Source organism: Odontesthes bonariensis, chromosome 5, assembly GCF_027942865.1.
Source record: "Odontesthes bonariensis isolate fOdoBon6 chromosome 5, fOdoBon6.hap1, whole genome shotgun sequence".
Lineage (NCBI taxonomy): Eukaryota > Metazoa > Chordata > Actinopteri > Atheriniformes > Atherinopsidae > Odontesthes > Odontesthes bonariensis.
Genome location: NC_134510.1, coordinates 32,535,641 through 32,552,770, shown reverse-complemented (window position 1 = coordinate 32,552,770; position 17,130 = coordinate 32,535,641). Strand labels below are relative to the sequence as shown.

The following is a 17,130-nucleotide window of genomic DNA, read 5'->3' as shown; positions in this document are numbered from 1 at the left end:
AGGTTTGGTTGGAGACGTAACCTTTGCCCAAATAAAACTGAAGGTTTGTGATTAAAACTGTGTGAAAGCACTAAGGCAGAAATGTGTATACACATTTTTTTGGCTCTCAATCTAAATCATCATGAGATTTTGATTTGATTTCCACTCCTTTTTTGCCTCGGATGGATGCCGACCCTGCTCCACTTAATCATTTGCATGTGAAAAATACTGATTGAACCACAACTAAATAGTCAGGGCAATGAAAACAACAACAAAGAAGAACCACAATTTTATTGAATGTGAAAAACTGACACTTGTCGGTGAAACAGGGAATTTAATTTGTTTTATTTGGTGGTCCCATTTCTCAGTTCGAAAACTGCAGAATGGAAAAAAGTAAGAGAAGTGATCAACACTAACTTCAGAGGAAAGAACAGGAGCAAAATATAAGAGGGGGGGGGGGGGGGGGGAATAACTCGATAAATGGTTTTATTACAAATGAGACGAGGACCAGCAACTGCTGCTTTATCTGCAATGAAAAAGTGAACAGAAGGTTCACTGGGTCACACAGCCTTACAAGAAGATGATCAGAAGGGAGACATTCAGTATGTTGAGTCAAGCTGCCGTTAATTAGATGGCAGTCCTTATCCCAGTAAACATGAGTAATTGACTACAGTACGCTGCAGCCCTGTGGACTGTGTGAGAAAATTAAGACCTTCTGCCACTTATAACCTCCTCTGTGGGAAATCTTTGTACATTTAAGTGCAACTGAATTCACTGCACAGACGTCTGCAAGTTACCTGAATGCTGATATTGTCAGATGATGCTACAGTCGTAAGATCAGGATTTTATTAGAGCCGAGCAAAAGTCTAGAAATGCTTTAAGCGACCGCAAGTTGAAATAGTTGCTTTACAGTCACAATTTCTAATGTGCCGTCTAACTAAAGAAACAGAAAAATATGTGAAAGTGAGTCAACATACACCACTTGAGTATAGTTGAGAGTATACATGAGGGGTGATTCGATACCCAACCATATTATCCTGGTCTGGTAGCTTGGTTTTGAGGAGCTCGATTTCATACTTTAGTCAGATGTTTACACACATTTCGAAATATTGGCTGGACAAAAATAATGATTCCTTTTTCTTTTTCTCGTCATGTAAACGTGCTGACTGATGTTCAGATCCAGCGTGGTATATTGGCGCTTTTCTTTCACTGGTCTTGGAAGTATAAGTCAAATATCCTTTTGTGCCAGCAGATAGAAAAATCTCCTCTTCTTTAAGTTGAATTAGAGAGGTCTTCTAATAGTGCTCCAGCAGCCATCTGCTTGGACAAAGATCTGCTCTGTGGGAATGAAACTAAATGTTAAGATGAAGACTGTCCGGTACAACCGATGCAATTGTTTTTCACTTGCGCTTCTGTACCATTTATGGTTTTAAGTGCTTCCTTTTTGTTCTGAAATCTGCTGTTGTCTGCTCCTCCAAGCTCGATCTGACTCAAGCTACCTTTCAACCAATCAGAATTCAATTAACAAGGAAGCGTTATCTCTGGGGCGTTTGTGTTTTTAGCTTTCCAGAGGACTTTGCATCAGTCTGCTTTGAAGAAAATTGGCCATCGGATACATCCGCGAGAGTATAAAAACAGCACGTGACTGCAATTATTTATAGTACCCACAATATTTAAAAATGCAGATGAAACAAAATCAGGAAAGAAATCCAACATACTCTTCTAATGAACTTTAGTTTTATTCAATAATCTGTTTTTCCAGTTGTACTTCACCATAAGAGGCTCAGATTGCCCTCATAGTGAATGGATGGATGGTCTGAGGAATGTGAGGTGCACACATTCTTTCTTGTTAAATACAAGCTCTTGTGTAGAAAAAGACAGAAGCATAGTTTTTATGTACACACATTGTTTACGGAATTGGCCTCCGACCTAAAAACCTAGACTGAAAAATGTAATCTTGGGACAGTATACACAGTGATTATAATATTAGACTTCTTTAAGGAATAAACAACTCACTGTTTAAGCCATGGATGAACAGTGTCTGCTAAAATCTTTAATGTAATTTGATTTTGGTGTAAAAAATGTTGGAAAACAAACAAACAAAAAAAAGGCTGCTGATATCAGTCACTTACTCTGCCAAGATGAAGTAAGCTATCCTAACTCAAGCACTGCTTTCATGTTGTCTAATCTCTTATGTGGCATTCCCAGTTTTGTGTCCACAAACTTAAATATGGCACACAAAACATAAGCAGAACTTGGCTCCTGAAAGCCTGTTCACTTACAGCTAATAGTCCCATCATCTAGACTGAGCTCTTTCAAAAGAAAACTAAAACCAGATGCTCATTTAAGTTTGGCAACAGACGAAGAAGCTCGGGCCAAAACTCACAAAAAACAGACAGTAAAACCAGCTGAAAGTGTTGTGCTGATGGAAAGAAATCAACACCTGTTTGGATACAAGTGGAGATCTTTTTTTTCCCCATGAGACTTTCATATGATGCTTTAGCCTCATTAAATGCTAGAAGACTCTCAAATTATACCCTGTGAAAATCCTGTATCTCCATCTCTTTGCAGAACCGACAGAAAAGGACAGCCTGCGTTTTCAGTTTGTCCATTTGGTTGTGCTCATCAGAGATTCCCATCACCCATTGAGAAGCATGTAACCATTAGTACAGAAAATAAACAAGAAAAGGATTTACATACATTCAAGTTAAAGTAACAATTTAATGCTCATTACTAATTAAGGAGCAGTACCCGACTAGAACAACTTGGATAATGCGTCTGCTTTTTATGTTGCTTTTGCAATTAACTGAAAATTGGATGGAAACTAAACAGTGAAATCAGGAGTTCATTACAAACCGACACCGAGAGGAAGTGTTGTCTGTCAGTTACTGCTGTCAAACCTTCAGAAACGTTCCTCAGTCAAGCTGATGTTTCCAAATGAAGATATTTGGGACATTTTATGGACAATGAACAATTTTCAAGAATATGATGTAAACTCAAGGACGTCATGTACAGTAAGTTATCATGCATGACCGTCGTAACTAAGGCAACTTCAGCAGGACTTAAAACGCCGCTCTCCAAAACAACCCCATCTTTCCGTCTCCAGGACAGTCTCTGATTAGATGAGGAGAGGTGCACAGCAGGAATGAGTAACCCATTCACCTCCGTTCCTCTTTTGGAGAAGTTTGTTTATTCAGAGAGGAGACAAAGATGTGAGACAGAAGAACAGAAAAGTAAAAGATCCTCCTCTCATTCAGCCATCTCTTAGAGAAAGAGAAAGTCTTTTTTTTTGGAGAGAAAGAGGGAGGAGAGGTTCTTTTCATCATCGTGTCCTGTAGCAAGTTTTCTGAGCAGAATAGAGGAGTAGGAGTGACGGGATAGAAAAATAAATGAACATGATGGAGAAACGAGGTTTGCTTAACACCTCCTTCGAATGGTCTGTTCATAGTCATCAAGATTCTGATGTTCTTCCTGTTAGCCTGTTAGTTCAAAGTCTCCACCATGAAGCGCAACCATGTCTGAGGCTACCCAGGTGGCTGATGGGTCAGCTGGTTGACCGGTGCGTAGTCATGGAGACAGTGAGGTGTGCGGGAGTGGCGTCAATCTGTGGGGGTGGGGATGACACAGATGTGCAGGAAGTTGTCAGGGTGGCTGAGGTGCTCGCTGAGCCACTGCAGAGGCGTCTCCAGCAGAGGTTCGATACCGTGGATCACCACCTGGTTACGCTTCTGCTCACCTGGGCGGGGGACAGAAGACGGCTCGTTAACAACACCGTTAAAATAACGATTGAAGTCGTGATTTAATTCAAACTTCTAGCGTGTTTTGTGCTCATACCGATTTCAAAGTTTTTTTTCATTCTCTTAATTGTGGCGTTTTTTGTTTTTTTTTTAACGTAAAAAATTGGGGAGAGAATGAGAGATGTTTTTAAGTCCAAAAAGCAAAACGCGAGGTGGACAGAAAAGATCAAGTGAAGAAAAGAGCAACAGTAAAGGAGGGCAGATAAAAGGAAAAAAAGAAGAAAAGGAAAAAGAAAGATAAAAAGACGAGACCAGAGGGGAGAAAAGAAATGGTTACATGAGGTGAGAGAGACCACATCAGACAAGATGGTAATACCGCTGCTGTGGTGGATGAGACAGACGAAGAGGAGAGAAAGTACGAGTGTGAATATGAATGTCTTTGTTCAGCTATGAAGCAGAGCAAAGTGACAGTTGATTGTTCTTGTATCTATTGGTGGCAGCATTTAAATTTTTGCCTTTCACTCTGACAGTGTGTGGTGTGAGAGTGTGCATGTCACCGGATATGCTGGCCTCCTGTGACTGATACCACCTAGAGCTGAAAGGCCACGACCGAAAAACATTTGTCACGAACAACGATTTTTTTTTTTTATCTAATCATACATCTGAGGTTGCGTATTTTGCAGGGAAGAAATCTGAGAGTAAGCGAGATTTAGGGAGCCCGACGAGTTTTAACCGTGATATTTCTAACAGTTCAAAAAGCAGCTGTAGCAGAGACATACACACGATAATGGATGTGTCCACGTGTTAAAAATAAGTGTGAAGCGAGAAAAACATTCACAGAGGGAAGAAATGTCAAGTGAAAGACATTGAGCTGCATTGTGGGAAATACAGTGTGCATGGTTTTAAAGCTTTACTCATGAGGCCTGATGCTCTTGCTCACCATCGCAGCTTCTTCTGGTTCTTTCTCCTCTGGGCAAGAGAGACACTAAATCACTAGTGCACTCTTTAAATGATAAGGACAAAATGATGATAAGAAAAGCAGCGGTGAGAATAAACTTGAAATGAACTTGGTGGCAAAAGGACAATGTATCTTCACCTTTAAGATCTCATTTGCAATTAGTAACTGTAATAAAGATGAAGGGAGAAACTTCATATTATAGTTTTTTAAAAAGTGCTGCTTCTACTTTCTTAAAATATTTATTTAAACGGCAGGTAAGTGTACACAGCTTACCTACAGAACAGGTCATGATAATATCAAGCCTACAAACATCATTAAAATAACAGTAAAAGTAAATAAATCTAATCAAAGTTCAAGAACAGTAAGCTATAAGCATCTATCACTGGGATTTAAATGCTTCCTTCCAATTTTTTACTAAATTATTTGCTTTCTTACTCCAGAAGAATATGTAAAATGATCTTTTATCTAGTTTGGATTAATTCAGTTCATTTTTTATTTATTTTCTTTTTTGAAAATGTTTTGCAAACTATTTATTGCCGATTCATGCTTCAGAACAGCGAAAGGTGATACATTTGAACTATTTTAACATTTTTTTTTAACGTGGATTTACTTTTAACAGTTGATGCAGCCATCTTGTGTTTGGTTAGTCTTACAAGCAGAAATTACTTTGCAGTTTTTAATTTACGCTTGAATTTTTGTTAAATAATTTTAACTAATTATTTAGAAGTATTTAACCGTTTCAAGCGTATCATTTCAGCTTCTGGATTCCACCTTTCACATAATGCTGGAGGTCTGATGTGCGTGAGAAAGGCAGAGAGCGACGGGCCCTTTCCCGTCTATCACTCCTGACCTCACTCATGTATATAGAAATGCACACGCATACATATATACAGGGTGTCCTCACTCACCCTCCGATGCATGACTTTTTAGTTCCACGTAATATCAGGAGGACGGTTGAGGCAGAGTGCTAACTGACGGTCTGAGAGGCAGCTCCACCCTACACCTGCTCAGTAGCTGGAAATCAGAAATGAGCAAGAAACACGTCAGGAAAACAACACTAGTTCTGATAAAGTTTACCTCTGAAAATTACAGGCGTGCAAGTAAAGTTCTACAGAAGTGGGCCGCCTCTGTTGGTGGAAAATTAGATTAAAACATTAAGTCCACATCACGAGTTTGCCTGCAAACAGAATTTCTATTATTTTGAAAGCTTAGCTTTTATTTGGCCTGACTGAAGGCTCTGAAGGTACAAGCACACGTGCAAAGGGTTTAGAGAGGACTGATTTATTTCCTGTTATTTTTTGTGTGGTACAAAACATCAAGGTGATAGAGGAGGAAGGCAGTTTGTTTTCTTTATTCTGCAACTGTAAACAATATCTAAGGTAAGGGCATTCAGAATCAGAGTGTAGCGCATGCACGCTGTGGTGAGGGTTTTATCCATTTATTTTCAACACATTTTAGAAATGTTTCAGTGATTTATGCAACATTTAGGACTTATGAAAATACAAATAAAGCATAACAATAATAAGTTAGAATAATAGAAATTTTGAGAGGCCATGGCAATAATTATAATGACAATTAGCAGAAATTCTGAACTTCTCTCTTCATGAGATGGGCAAGATAGTAAAAATATGTGTGCATATATAGAAAGAAACAGAAATTATATTGCTAAAATAAATAAACTGCCTGTTAATTTCTTTATTAATCAAATAAATCAGAGGGGTCATTTATTAAAATTGGAAAAGGCTGAAAAAAAATACCCAAAATCTGCAATTCTTCCTAAAAAATTGCATCATATTATAAAGCTGGTAAAAAAAAAAAAGGACTAGCTCAGAAGCAAAAAAAAGTAAAAGGTGTGATCCTACTCATGACACTTTCTCTGGTTCTCACACACACACACACACACGCACGCACACCCACACCATTTTCGGGAGGTGTTTCTTACCCATCACCAACTTCATCCCTTGCCTGGCAATAGACAGGCAGATGGGGGTGGAGTGGGCGTATTACAGTATCATTATGAGAAATGGGGGAAATTCACAATGAGCCACGCCCCCAAACTCACACACCACATACTCACACACACATTACTATAGGTCATCACATTACCCACCTGCGCCCAAATCATTTAGAAACGTGCAGTCTCACGCTCCGACCCACACTAATTCAGACATTAATTGGAAGACTAGAAAATGGTGAGAGGAAAAAAAAAAAAGATTTAACAATAAGGTCGCTGGTCTGCAACAGACACTGTTAATGCTGCCGCCCCCCCCCCCCCCCTCATTGCATCCAGACAGTAATGTTGTGCAATCTGCTAATTTTTGCTTCATGGTTAAAGACTGAACTTTGAAACAATTTTCCATCATACTGATTAATTATTATTATATTTCCTGGTGGGACTTGAGGGCAATACATCACATATGAGAGCTGCAGTAAGACTTTGAACTCAGGCGGGTGCAAAAGAAGACCAAACATATTTCCAGTAAGTCGCACGAGTCAAAAGTTTGCCCACATGACCTTATGCCAGAAAGGTCTTTCTAACATGTAGTTAATGTAATCAAAGTGTCAGTTTTAACCCGAAACATGACCTTTGCCTTTACGCAGTCAAGTAGTGTTGCCGCCGCCTTAAAGTAACCACTGCAAAAAAAAATAAAAATAAATGAGGATCATTTTCCGAGCAGCATTTAAACACATGCCTCCCAGTTACCAGTTCAGTTGCATGGTTCAGTTGGCTGTGGTTTAACACCAGCTCTGAGATTGCTTTTGCATAAAAGAAACAAGGTGCTCAGATGGCTTAAAGCGTGCTTCATTTGGGCCAATTTTCCACACTGGTGGACAATAAATTCTCTAAAATCCTTCATTTGTGAGATTGCAGACAAACTAAGTAATGGAAAGAAATTCCTCCAAGTTGAGAGTTAATAACTTGTTAGAAGCTGTGTTACATATAACAAATAAAAAATAATAAAAAGTTTATCATTTCTATTTTCTTGCAATGGGGAATAGGAACTGTGATTACAATAAATACAAAGACTTTAAGCCCGTCTCAAGCTGCCTAAAAATACAGATACATCTGATGTGTTATGCTGTCAAGATGTGTTTTCCCAGTTTGAGTCCCAACTGTCAACGAAATGACCACTAACCGCGGGAAATGCTGCTTTTGAAGCCAACAAAAAATGCTTTCTGTGAAATTAATCTACTTTTTAAAGGCATAAATTCTCTGATTAATTTTCTTATCAAGACCAGCCTTAAGTCATGGTGTCTTACAAGGTCCAAGAGAACTTCTTAATGAGCATGTAGATGTAATGTTGGACACGTTTAAAGTTCTATAAGAGAGAGTTTAAGTGTCAAGTAAAGTCTACTGTACATGCAGGATGTTTGGTGGGCTTCCTCAAAAACCACACTTAAAACATAAGTAATAATAACTGCTTCTCCCAGGAATAATTTGTTTACTGACACATCCACACGCCCTGTGGTTGAGCGCTACACTACTGCAGGCCAAGACGACATGTTTTGTCAGCCGAGCTCAGCCAAACACCATTTAAAAAGACCGCAAGACTTCGCTCTCCAGTTTCTGACAGAGTAACTGGCATCTGGTCAGACTGACTGCCTGGCTGAAGAAACTATTGAATAACTGGTTGATTTAGTTTTAAAATATTTTGTTTGCACAGCCAATATTTACATTTGAGCTGGAACGAGTCAATGTTTTGGCCGTACTGCCAATCAACTGATCAATGAGTCACCTTTTCGATTTCAGGACGCGTTTCCACAGTGTGTGTGATGAATGCTTTTCAGTGTATTTCAGCAACATCCGAGAGGTCCCAATTTTGCATGCAATGACATCTTTCAGACCACTTCCCATGTCACTATTAGTTGAAATGTACATTCAAACTTCAGGTTTTATAGAAATTGGGGCTGAAAAGAGGTTATTCAACAGAAAGTTACGAAGAACTACCCAAACTGAAATACCTCTTTTGTTATGGTTACATTTCAGTTCATTCTAAAATAACTGGGCAGAGCTTTTGAGTTTAAAAAGCTTTTGTATTCACCCTTTGAACAATTGTACATACAAAACTAATTAAAAATCCACTTAGTTTTATAGATGACTTTGAACTCATAAAAAATATTGTCAAATATTGTCTATCTGTTTCTTTATATTGTATTTGTTCGGTTTTCATTTCTGTGCTTTCACATGGGAAAACAGGAATTTTAATTTTTTAATGTTGGATGGAATTTCAGTACCGTTCTGTACGAAACCTTTGACCTCTGACAAAAGCAACGATATTTAAATGGTAAGTGTTGCAAGCAGTTGGGCATAAACTTACAGTCAGAGACAAAATTCAACAAGTCTTTCAAGTAAACAGCATCTTTCTTTATTTGGCCCAAAACTCTGTACCTAGCCCATTTTAGCTTTTTTAAAAAACATTTGATATAAATCATAATCACTAGCAAACTTTTTACCATTATCGACACAACAAAATATTAACAACTTTGTATCATCATATCAATTCTGGATTATGACAATTAATGAAATGAAGGGAAAGATTCACGACACTTGGAATAGTGACTGAACGAAAAGAAATCAAATATTTAAGCAACTACCACCACAGGGTGACAGTAAGGCATAGAGCAGTTTACCTACTGCCATGAATGCGACAAGAGAAGAGTGATTTGCGACTGCCAGGCTCCGCTACGACGTAACTGGCATTGAGAGTTGAGATGATAATGGTTCTCCCAACAAGAGGAAACAAGCAAAGCGAAATGATGCAGTTGTCAAACACTTTTGTGCGGAGCTCCTTCAAAAAACACAAAAGAAAATGACAAATTTTTTAGATAAAGCTAGCTTTACCATAAATCTATTATTTAAGAACGAGGCACCCAGCATTCTTTCTTTATTCTTTACCAATGTGTGAAACAGTTATTATAGCATCGCATTGCTAAAGATTATGTTAGCAAATGGAAACCCCATTATTCTTGTCATTATTCTTCTTATTATTATTCTTATTGTCATCAGTTTTCAGTGCATATTACGCTAGCATAAACTGAATTAATCGTAATACGGTCGCAGTTTTTGTGAGGATATCTCCATTTTTTTTTTTAGTTCGATTCACTTTTATCAATATGGAGCCAGTTCCCAGAAAAATAAGTAATCTCAAAGAATTTAAATAGATTTAAATGAAAGAAGCTGACTGGCAGCCTGTCCAGAGTGTACCCTGCCTCTCGCCCAATGACCGCTGGGATAGGCTCCAGCCCCCCCGCGACCCGACTGACGGATTCAGCGGGTATAGAAAAAGCATGGATGGAACAGAAGCTGATTTCATTTAATTGATTTAAAGCAATTGTATCTGATTAAGTTGCAGATATATTAACATGTACATGTTTTGATTGACTGATGAGGTTAAAACATCTGGTGCTCATGACCTGTGATAATTATCTTTTGATTTTATGATTTGATAACTCCTCGTCAAATTTGGATTTAATTTTCTACTAATTTTACTTTATTCTTATGTATATTTATATTTGTATGTATATATATATATATTTGTTAAATGTCTGCATGCATGGGTGTGTTGCTGTGCTGTTCCTGCTGTCTTGTACAGATGTTCTTACAAAATAAATCTTTGATCACAATTCCACCAAAAGACTCACAGGCTTCGCGGCCTTCTACAGTTAAGTTATAAGGAAGGAATTAATAAAGATTGAATATGCTCAGCAGAGCACATTCTAATCAACAATAGGCCGAGTCATCAAGCAGGCTTTCGAGCTATTCTGAATTCCCCTGTCTGGTGCACATCTCAAACGCCTCCTCACACGAAGCATAACCCACTACTTGTGGTATCAAAACAGCCACTGAAACCTGCACTTCCCCCTCCAGCCTCTGAAGTGAACCATACTGTTTGATAAGCACAAATTGTATTAGCTTTATGAGGAAGCATGCAAATAGTGAGTGGGCTGTAACACAGATGTGACTGAGACAGGGAATGTGGGAGGAGAATCGTGTGGATTTGTCACTCAGAAGGGAGGGAGGGGGTGAGGGTGGGGTTGGGATGGGGGTTATGATGATGTGGGGGTTTCCTCTGATTATTCACAGACAATAATCAATGCGGGGCTTTTTCACGATCGGGCTCGACTTTGACAAAACCTGAAGAGAGAACAGAGACGCTTTGTTTATGAGTACTGTCTGTCCATAAACCTTTGTCGTGTGAGTGGGAAGAATCGCTCTTTACACGGTGATTTCTGCAGCGAGCCAAATCACAAAACTTGCTCAATAACACACCTGTTTCAAACCGAAACAAAATGCATGAGACGGCTCCGGTACACGTCAGCGCTGACCGCCGCTTACAGGAACATGATGTTTTGAGTTGTTAGCCGCAGTGTGGGGGCAGCCTCAAGGCAGCACAGACTTTTCGGCCATAGCTTGAGAAAGATTTGGGAATCCCCCTCTTTTTATGCTTATAATTCGCGCCATCCCCAGCTGTTTGCTTGGACTGGTTTCTGAATCCCAAAGGGGTCAACACCAATCCTCTCTCAGACATAACAGAGTGGTTAGTTTGTTTGAAAACCTTTGTTATTTGATGTTTGAAAGATCATAGAGAACCCCAGATTTTCTTTTTGTTATGTGTTGGGGTCCTGTAAAAAAAAAAAAGAGTTCTCTGAACTCTTGAACAATAGTACCAGCAAACCTCCCAAACACCGACGCCCCCACACAGTCTCTGAACACACGTTCAAGGCTCTCTAATCTAAACATGCCACCATAATCCCTGGCTATCACCCAACTCATCAGGCTGGCAGACTCCTCCTGGGGCGGGGTAGAAAAGAAAAGCAGAGATTTAAAGTCAAAGACATGAAAGACATCCACAGCAGACAAGGAAGATGCTGAAGACTACACCTGAGACAGAGATATAGGATCAAAGTGGAGAAAGGAGTCTTGGATCAGGGAAACTACAGACAGCAAGAAACAGGAAAAGGAAAAAAAAAAAAAAGAGAGTTGGAGGATATTTATATCTCCACTAAATAGTCACGCAAGCTTTAAACAAACCTTCAAATCTGGCAGTAAATTCAATTGCAACAAAATGAATTAATAACAACTGGGCTGAAATGGATCAGTGTCTGTAAAACCATTCAAAACATGGTTAAAACAATCCTTCACAAAGATCATGGCAGCTGTTATTGCTCAGAGATGTCAAGTGTTGGCTGGATCTCTAGCCGTCTGAAGCCAAAGACAAACAGATTACTTAAGGCTGGGAAACAATACAGTGCCTTACAGTACAGTACAAAGCACTGTACAATGGAGATATTGTGATATGCCCCTGTTGGCGAAAGATGTTTTAATTGAAAAAAACGTTGTAATATTCCTTCAGCAGCATTTCTTTAACATTCAGAGTGTTAAACCTAGTTTCATAGCAGGACGTAACTGAGCGCTTGACTCACAAACAATCATTGGCCAAGCACTTAAATCTGAGGGCATTTTGGCAGAACTCATTTTTATTTTGGCATTTTAGGTAAAACCTAAAAAGGGTTTGCTACCTTGCTCTATTGCATTCTGAATTACTAGGGCACAGTGCTGACAGACAGTTTGTTTTCTCCATCTATCACAGTGTTTGCCTCACTTTCCCTGCTGCTGGGTGTCTCAGGCTACGTTCAGACTGCAAGCCTTGATGCTCAATTCCGATTTTTTTGTGAGGTCATTCACATTGCAATTAAATGCGACCTGTATGTGGCCTGCTGTGTGAACTGCTTACCGCCCCATACTATCCCGCATGCGCATAAGAGCGTACGATGACGTCATACGCAGCGAGCGTGCCCAGTGTTTGCGGAAGTAAACATGGATGGTAAGAGTAGGAATGAATATATTGCGATTTTAAAGTTGTTGTCCAGCCGGAGCCAGCACATTAAACACGGCATAATTTTAAAGAGGATATTAAAAAGAAAAAGAGCTAGGCTTTTGGCCCTGGCCTTTTGTGGGGCAGTGGCATCGTCTATCCAAAGACACGTTTGGGTGCGTCGTCGTAGCCAGGATTGGTGGGACTGTGATGTGAGCGGCTTTATGTAGCGTAGGTTGGATAAATGCGCCCTGGCCGTTCAGACTGCAGTCGCATGGCAAAAGATCAGATACGTATCGGAATTAGGACCACATATCCAAGTGGCCTGGATCAGATTTGAAAAAATCCGATCTGTGCTGTTCAGACTGTCATGAAAAGATCGGATACAGGTCGCATAGGGCCAAAAAAATCGGATTTGGGTCACTTCAGTGTGCTGTCTGAACGTAGCCTAAAGAGTTACGAGGACCTACATCTCCAAAAGCTAATGTAAACAGGGTTTCTAAATGTCATTTTTAGCAGGGTTTATAAACATCAGCCGGTGATACTAAAACACTGAACAACATTTAAAATACATGGTTGGTGATAGCAATGGTAAATGCCACTCGGCCAAGAAAAATAAAATAAAAAAATGAACTTAAACTGCTGCTATGACTCACACCCAAGCTCCATTTCCTCTTGCCCTTTCTTGAAGGAGACACACTACGTGCTACTATGACTTTCGTCCTCTAAATGTGGAGATTGCTAAATTTTAGTTACTCGGCTAGGTCACTATAATCTCACCCTCTGTCCCTGATAGAAGCTGTTCTCGGGGCTCTAATATGCCATGGCAACAATAAGCTGTCAGTCAATGTGTCTCTCACAAATATTTGGTGTGTAAGACACTATTGGCCTTGTTGTTATTTTTGCTCAGCCTATTAAACATCTTCTACGGTGTAAAATAAGGTAAACCGGAAGACTGGATTCCTTTTTTACTAAATAGTGTACGTACTACCACCCTGTTCTCTACACTGGTGAGTTACATCTCTTTCCAAAGCTGTACACTGTACATCCTGGCAGGCAGCTTGGCTCATTTTTGCTGCATTTCCACGTTTATAGTTTGTCTGCCCAGAAGCTGGTGATGTGATATAAGTACACAAGAGCCCTTAAATCTAGATATGCTGCTCTGGAATCAGTTTTTCTGGTCAAGAGCTGATTGCCCAGCTGTCGAAAACAGGTTCAAGATGACAAAATTGTTTTGTACCAGCATTGAAATGGACCCAATGAAAACAGGATACATAAGTCTCAAAGCTGATTGTATCCAGGCATTTAATATTTCTTGAATTAATATTGGAGCATAGCTTTCTTTAGTCAACAGTGATTTATAACTCACTTAATTCTACAATAACTATCTATGCTCTGGGATTTCAGATGAGTTTTAAGTTCAACACTCCAATTCAATGAGCTCCAATTCATCTGACTCATTTGAGGTTTTTCATAATCTTTCAAGATGTCATGGGATCTATGAAAAAGCAGTTCAAAGAGCAACAGAATCATAAACTTTACATGATTTTGCTTCATCAGTAAGAAAACAACCTATAAGTTAGACCAAAATTAAACTCATGTCTATCTTGGGGATGAGCATTACAGATTTTCAGGCTAAAATCCTAAATGCTCATCACTAATGAGAGGCACGAAACGTTGGTGAGACTGAGATGGAGAAAAGTCTTGCATTACCCTCCCAAAAAGTTGTGGTAAAAATAGAGTAAATCATTACTATTTAATACACCAACATCTTCTTTTTAACGTAGAGCTGCGTGCAGTGCATTTATTCAGCCCCTCTTTCTCTGTCACATAAGTCCCTCCCCTCACAGATACACCACAGTTACACTGCTGCGACCTGAGAGCTTTTGTTGCGACATTTAAGCCTTTTTAGATCCTTTAAGAAACACTTCCTCGGAAAGCAGCAAAAGATAAAGTCCAGCAACATTCGGCTGACTGTTCCCGCTGCAGGGAGAGTGAGGAAAGAGCTTACACTGTTGCAGGCCCGCTCTAAACATGGAGGCAGCCAAATTCACCAATTACGAGTTGAGACGACCTGCAGTCTCTAGAGTATGTGTAAAGTAACCATAAATATTCCTACATATACACATATGAATACAGCTAAAAGTATGTTGTGGCACACACATACACACTGACAGCGTTCAGTGATTAAGATTGAGATTGATCAATAAAGAAAGAAATATGGTGACAATAATCTTTGCGATGTCGTCCTTCCTCAAAACCTTCAAGTTTTTCATCTCAACCAAGTTTTCTGGGATATATCCAGCTCTTTGCCAATGCTCCACCATGTTGATTTGTAAATCTTAACCACTTATTGTTGAGGGGACAGTGTACAAAGGCATATGAATAGTTTTTGTGAAAACAGCTGTTTTCTTTGAACAAAAATCAAACTACAGAGCCATAAGCGGAACGAAGGCTGGACAGCTTAATACTGAGCTTGATATTGGTATGTATCTCTGTAAAGCCAAGGGTTGTTGCAGATGCAGGAGATAAATCAATCTTCCCATTGTAGGTTACCACAATTGTTATATGTATAAGCATTTAATCTACAGTATTTATCTATTCATCTTCTTAGTTCTACTTGAACATGAACATTATCTGCTGTTAAAATCATGCTTACAGCCAAAACTTCTGAAAATGTTTCACTATTCTACTAAATTTAGCTGAATTTATACCAAGAGAGTGAATAGTATGCAACTTACAACGTTTGGAAGTCTGTTATTTAGCAAAGAACATTTTGTACACTGATAGCTTGATGCATGAAAATGGGACACAGCTAAAACTTAGTGGGTTACCCACCTCTGTATACTCTCCCAGGGGAAGCGATGCATCACTGCTTGGTACCAAAACACACCTACACTATAGCTTAAGAATGTGTAAGATGTAGGACTTCAAAATCAATACTAAACTTTTCAGCTTTTGATCTGAAAGTGAATGTGAGGTATAAACAATGAAGAGGCGGATGGAGACAGAGAGTGAATGTTAGACAGACAGACAGGTAGGCAGGCAGACAGAGGAGGGGGGTATTAATGGTTCTGTCGCCACCCTGCAGGTGAGTCTCCTGCAGGTCCTCTGTCCAAACACACTATTGTCTTCTTATCTACTTCCTCTCTCCTCCTCTGCAGACACCGTCTGTTTAGACTGCTGCTTGCCCTCTCTCTATACCTCTCCTCTCATCTCTTCTTTCATGATCAGCACTCTTCTGCCACAGCTGCAACTCAGCTGTTTGCAACAGCCCCACAGAACTTGTACGCCACATCTGCAGTCAAAATGCTTGGCCAACAGTTTACAGGTAGAAGGAAGTTGATAGTATATAATACACACTGCAGGTGCTCTTTTAATTTCTCTATTATTTGACCGATATTTAGCATTTGGTTGACACAGCATTGATCTATTTCCGGTTGGTGTACTGTTCAATGCTGCATCAATATAACAAACATTTGCATTTTACCATATTTGTACTGATTTGTTCTTGACTGAGTCTCATTTTATCCCATTTTGTTCAATGTCACCTTGCCCTGACTGTTTAAATACTGGATTTATTACCATTTTAGAGCATGTAATTCATCAACTGTTCGTTAATGCACTTGTCATTAATTTCTCTTGCAGTTATGGAGGCTTTTTTTTTTTACTACTATTGTACGAGTCAATGTAGAAATCTCAAAGATTGTTATCTAAACACTTGAGCATAAACACTATAAAAGTTTTACTTAATGTTCTACTTCTCTCCTGATCTATAAATCCCTAAAACCCTGAGTAGCATCAAAACAAAAGCCAATGGCTTTTGTTTTGATCGAAAGTTCAAAGGGATGTCGTGTCAAATCAAACAAACATTTATTCTCTACCAGTTCAGATCACAGTGCTCTTTAACCCTTTCTGTTGGAGCACTCCCACTTCAACTTCTAATCTGCATTTTGGCCTCTTTGTCTCTTCATGTCACCTCATTCTCTGTCCTCTCTTCCTCCCACATCTTCCTTCACCGTTTATGGCAACTGCCTCTATTTTCCCCTCATCTATCCTCTCTAGTGGTTGTATTATCTGACAGAAAAGATCTCAGATGTGCCTTCTGTAGAGGAGAAAATAGAGTAAAACTGGGGTGTGTTCCTCTCACTTCCAGAGAGTGACATGACCCACATTTGAAAAGAAAACCAGATATGACTACTACTGTACTTGGCTGCTTACATGTTGGCTGACTGTAATGTTTGAGAAGACAAACCTCTGTATAAGTGATGTTTTTCCATTCTGGTTATTAATATTTTCTGTGATCAGTGGGAGAGATAAATTACTGAAGACTACGCTCTTCACATTGAAAGGGAGTGAAGACAGTATTTTCACCCACCTTGTGAGCTTGTGTATAGGCTTACCATCATTTGTTAGCGCATCAGGGTACATCTCCTTCAGCAGGTCACCCAGTGTGTGTGTATTGCCTTCAGGTGAAATGGGACGAAACAGTTTCTGGATGAACGGTCTGTCACTCAATGTCTGCAATTAGAGCACAGCAAATAAACAAGTGGAATAATTATATACAGCACGAGAAATGTTACAATATGAAGGGAGTTTCCTAATCAACACAAATATTCACCCAACAGACCAACTTCTA

The 17,130-nt window shown here is 39.3% G+C and overlaps 1 protein-coding gene across 2 annotated transcripts in view; it reads right to left on the bottom strand.

The window, feature by feature from the left end:
• Positions 1-1,699: 1,699 nt before the first annotated feature.
• Positions 1,700-17,130, bottom strand: part of atg5 (ATG5 autophagy related 5 homolog (S. cerevisiae)) — a 31,468-nt gene continuing 16,037 nt past the window's right edge. For both annotated transcript variants that reach the window (XM_075466137.1, XM_075466138.1), the window contains exons 7-8: positions 16,895-17,012; positions 1,700-3,715 (exon numbers count right to left, since the gene is read on the bottom strand). In XM_075466137.1, the coding sequence (XP_075322252.1) occupies positions 3,579-3,715; positions 16,895-17,012 (255 nt within the window). In that variant the 3' untranslated portion in view covers positions 1,700-3,578. The remainder of the gene's footprint in view (positions 3,716-16,894; positions 17,013-17,130) is intronic.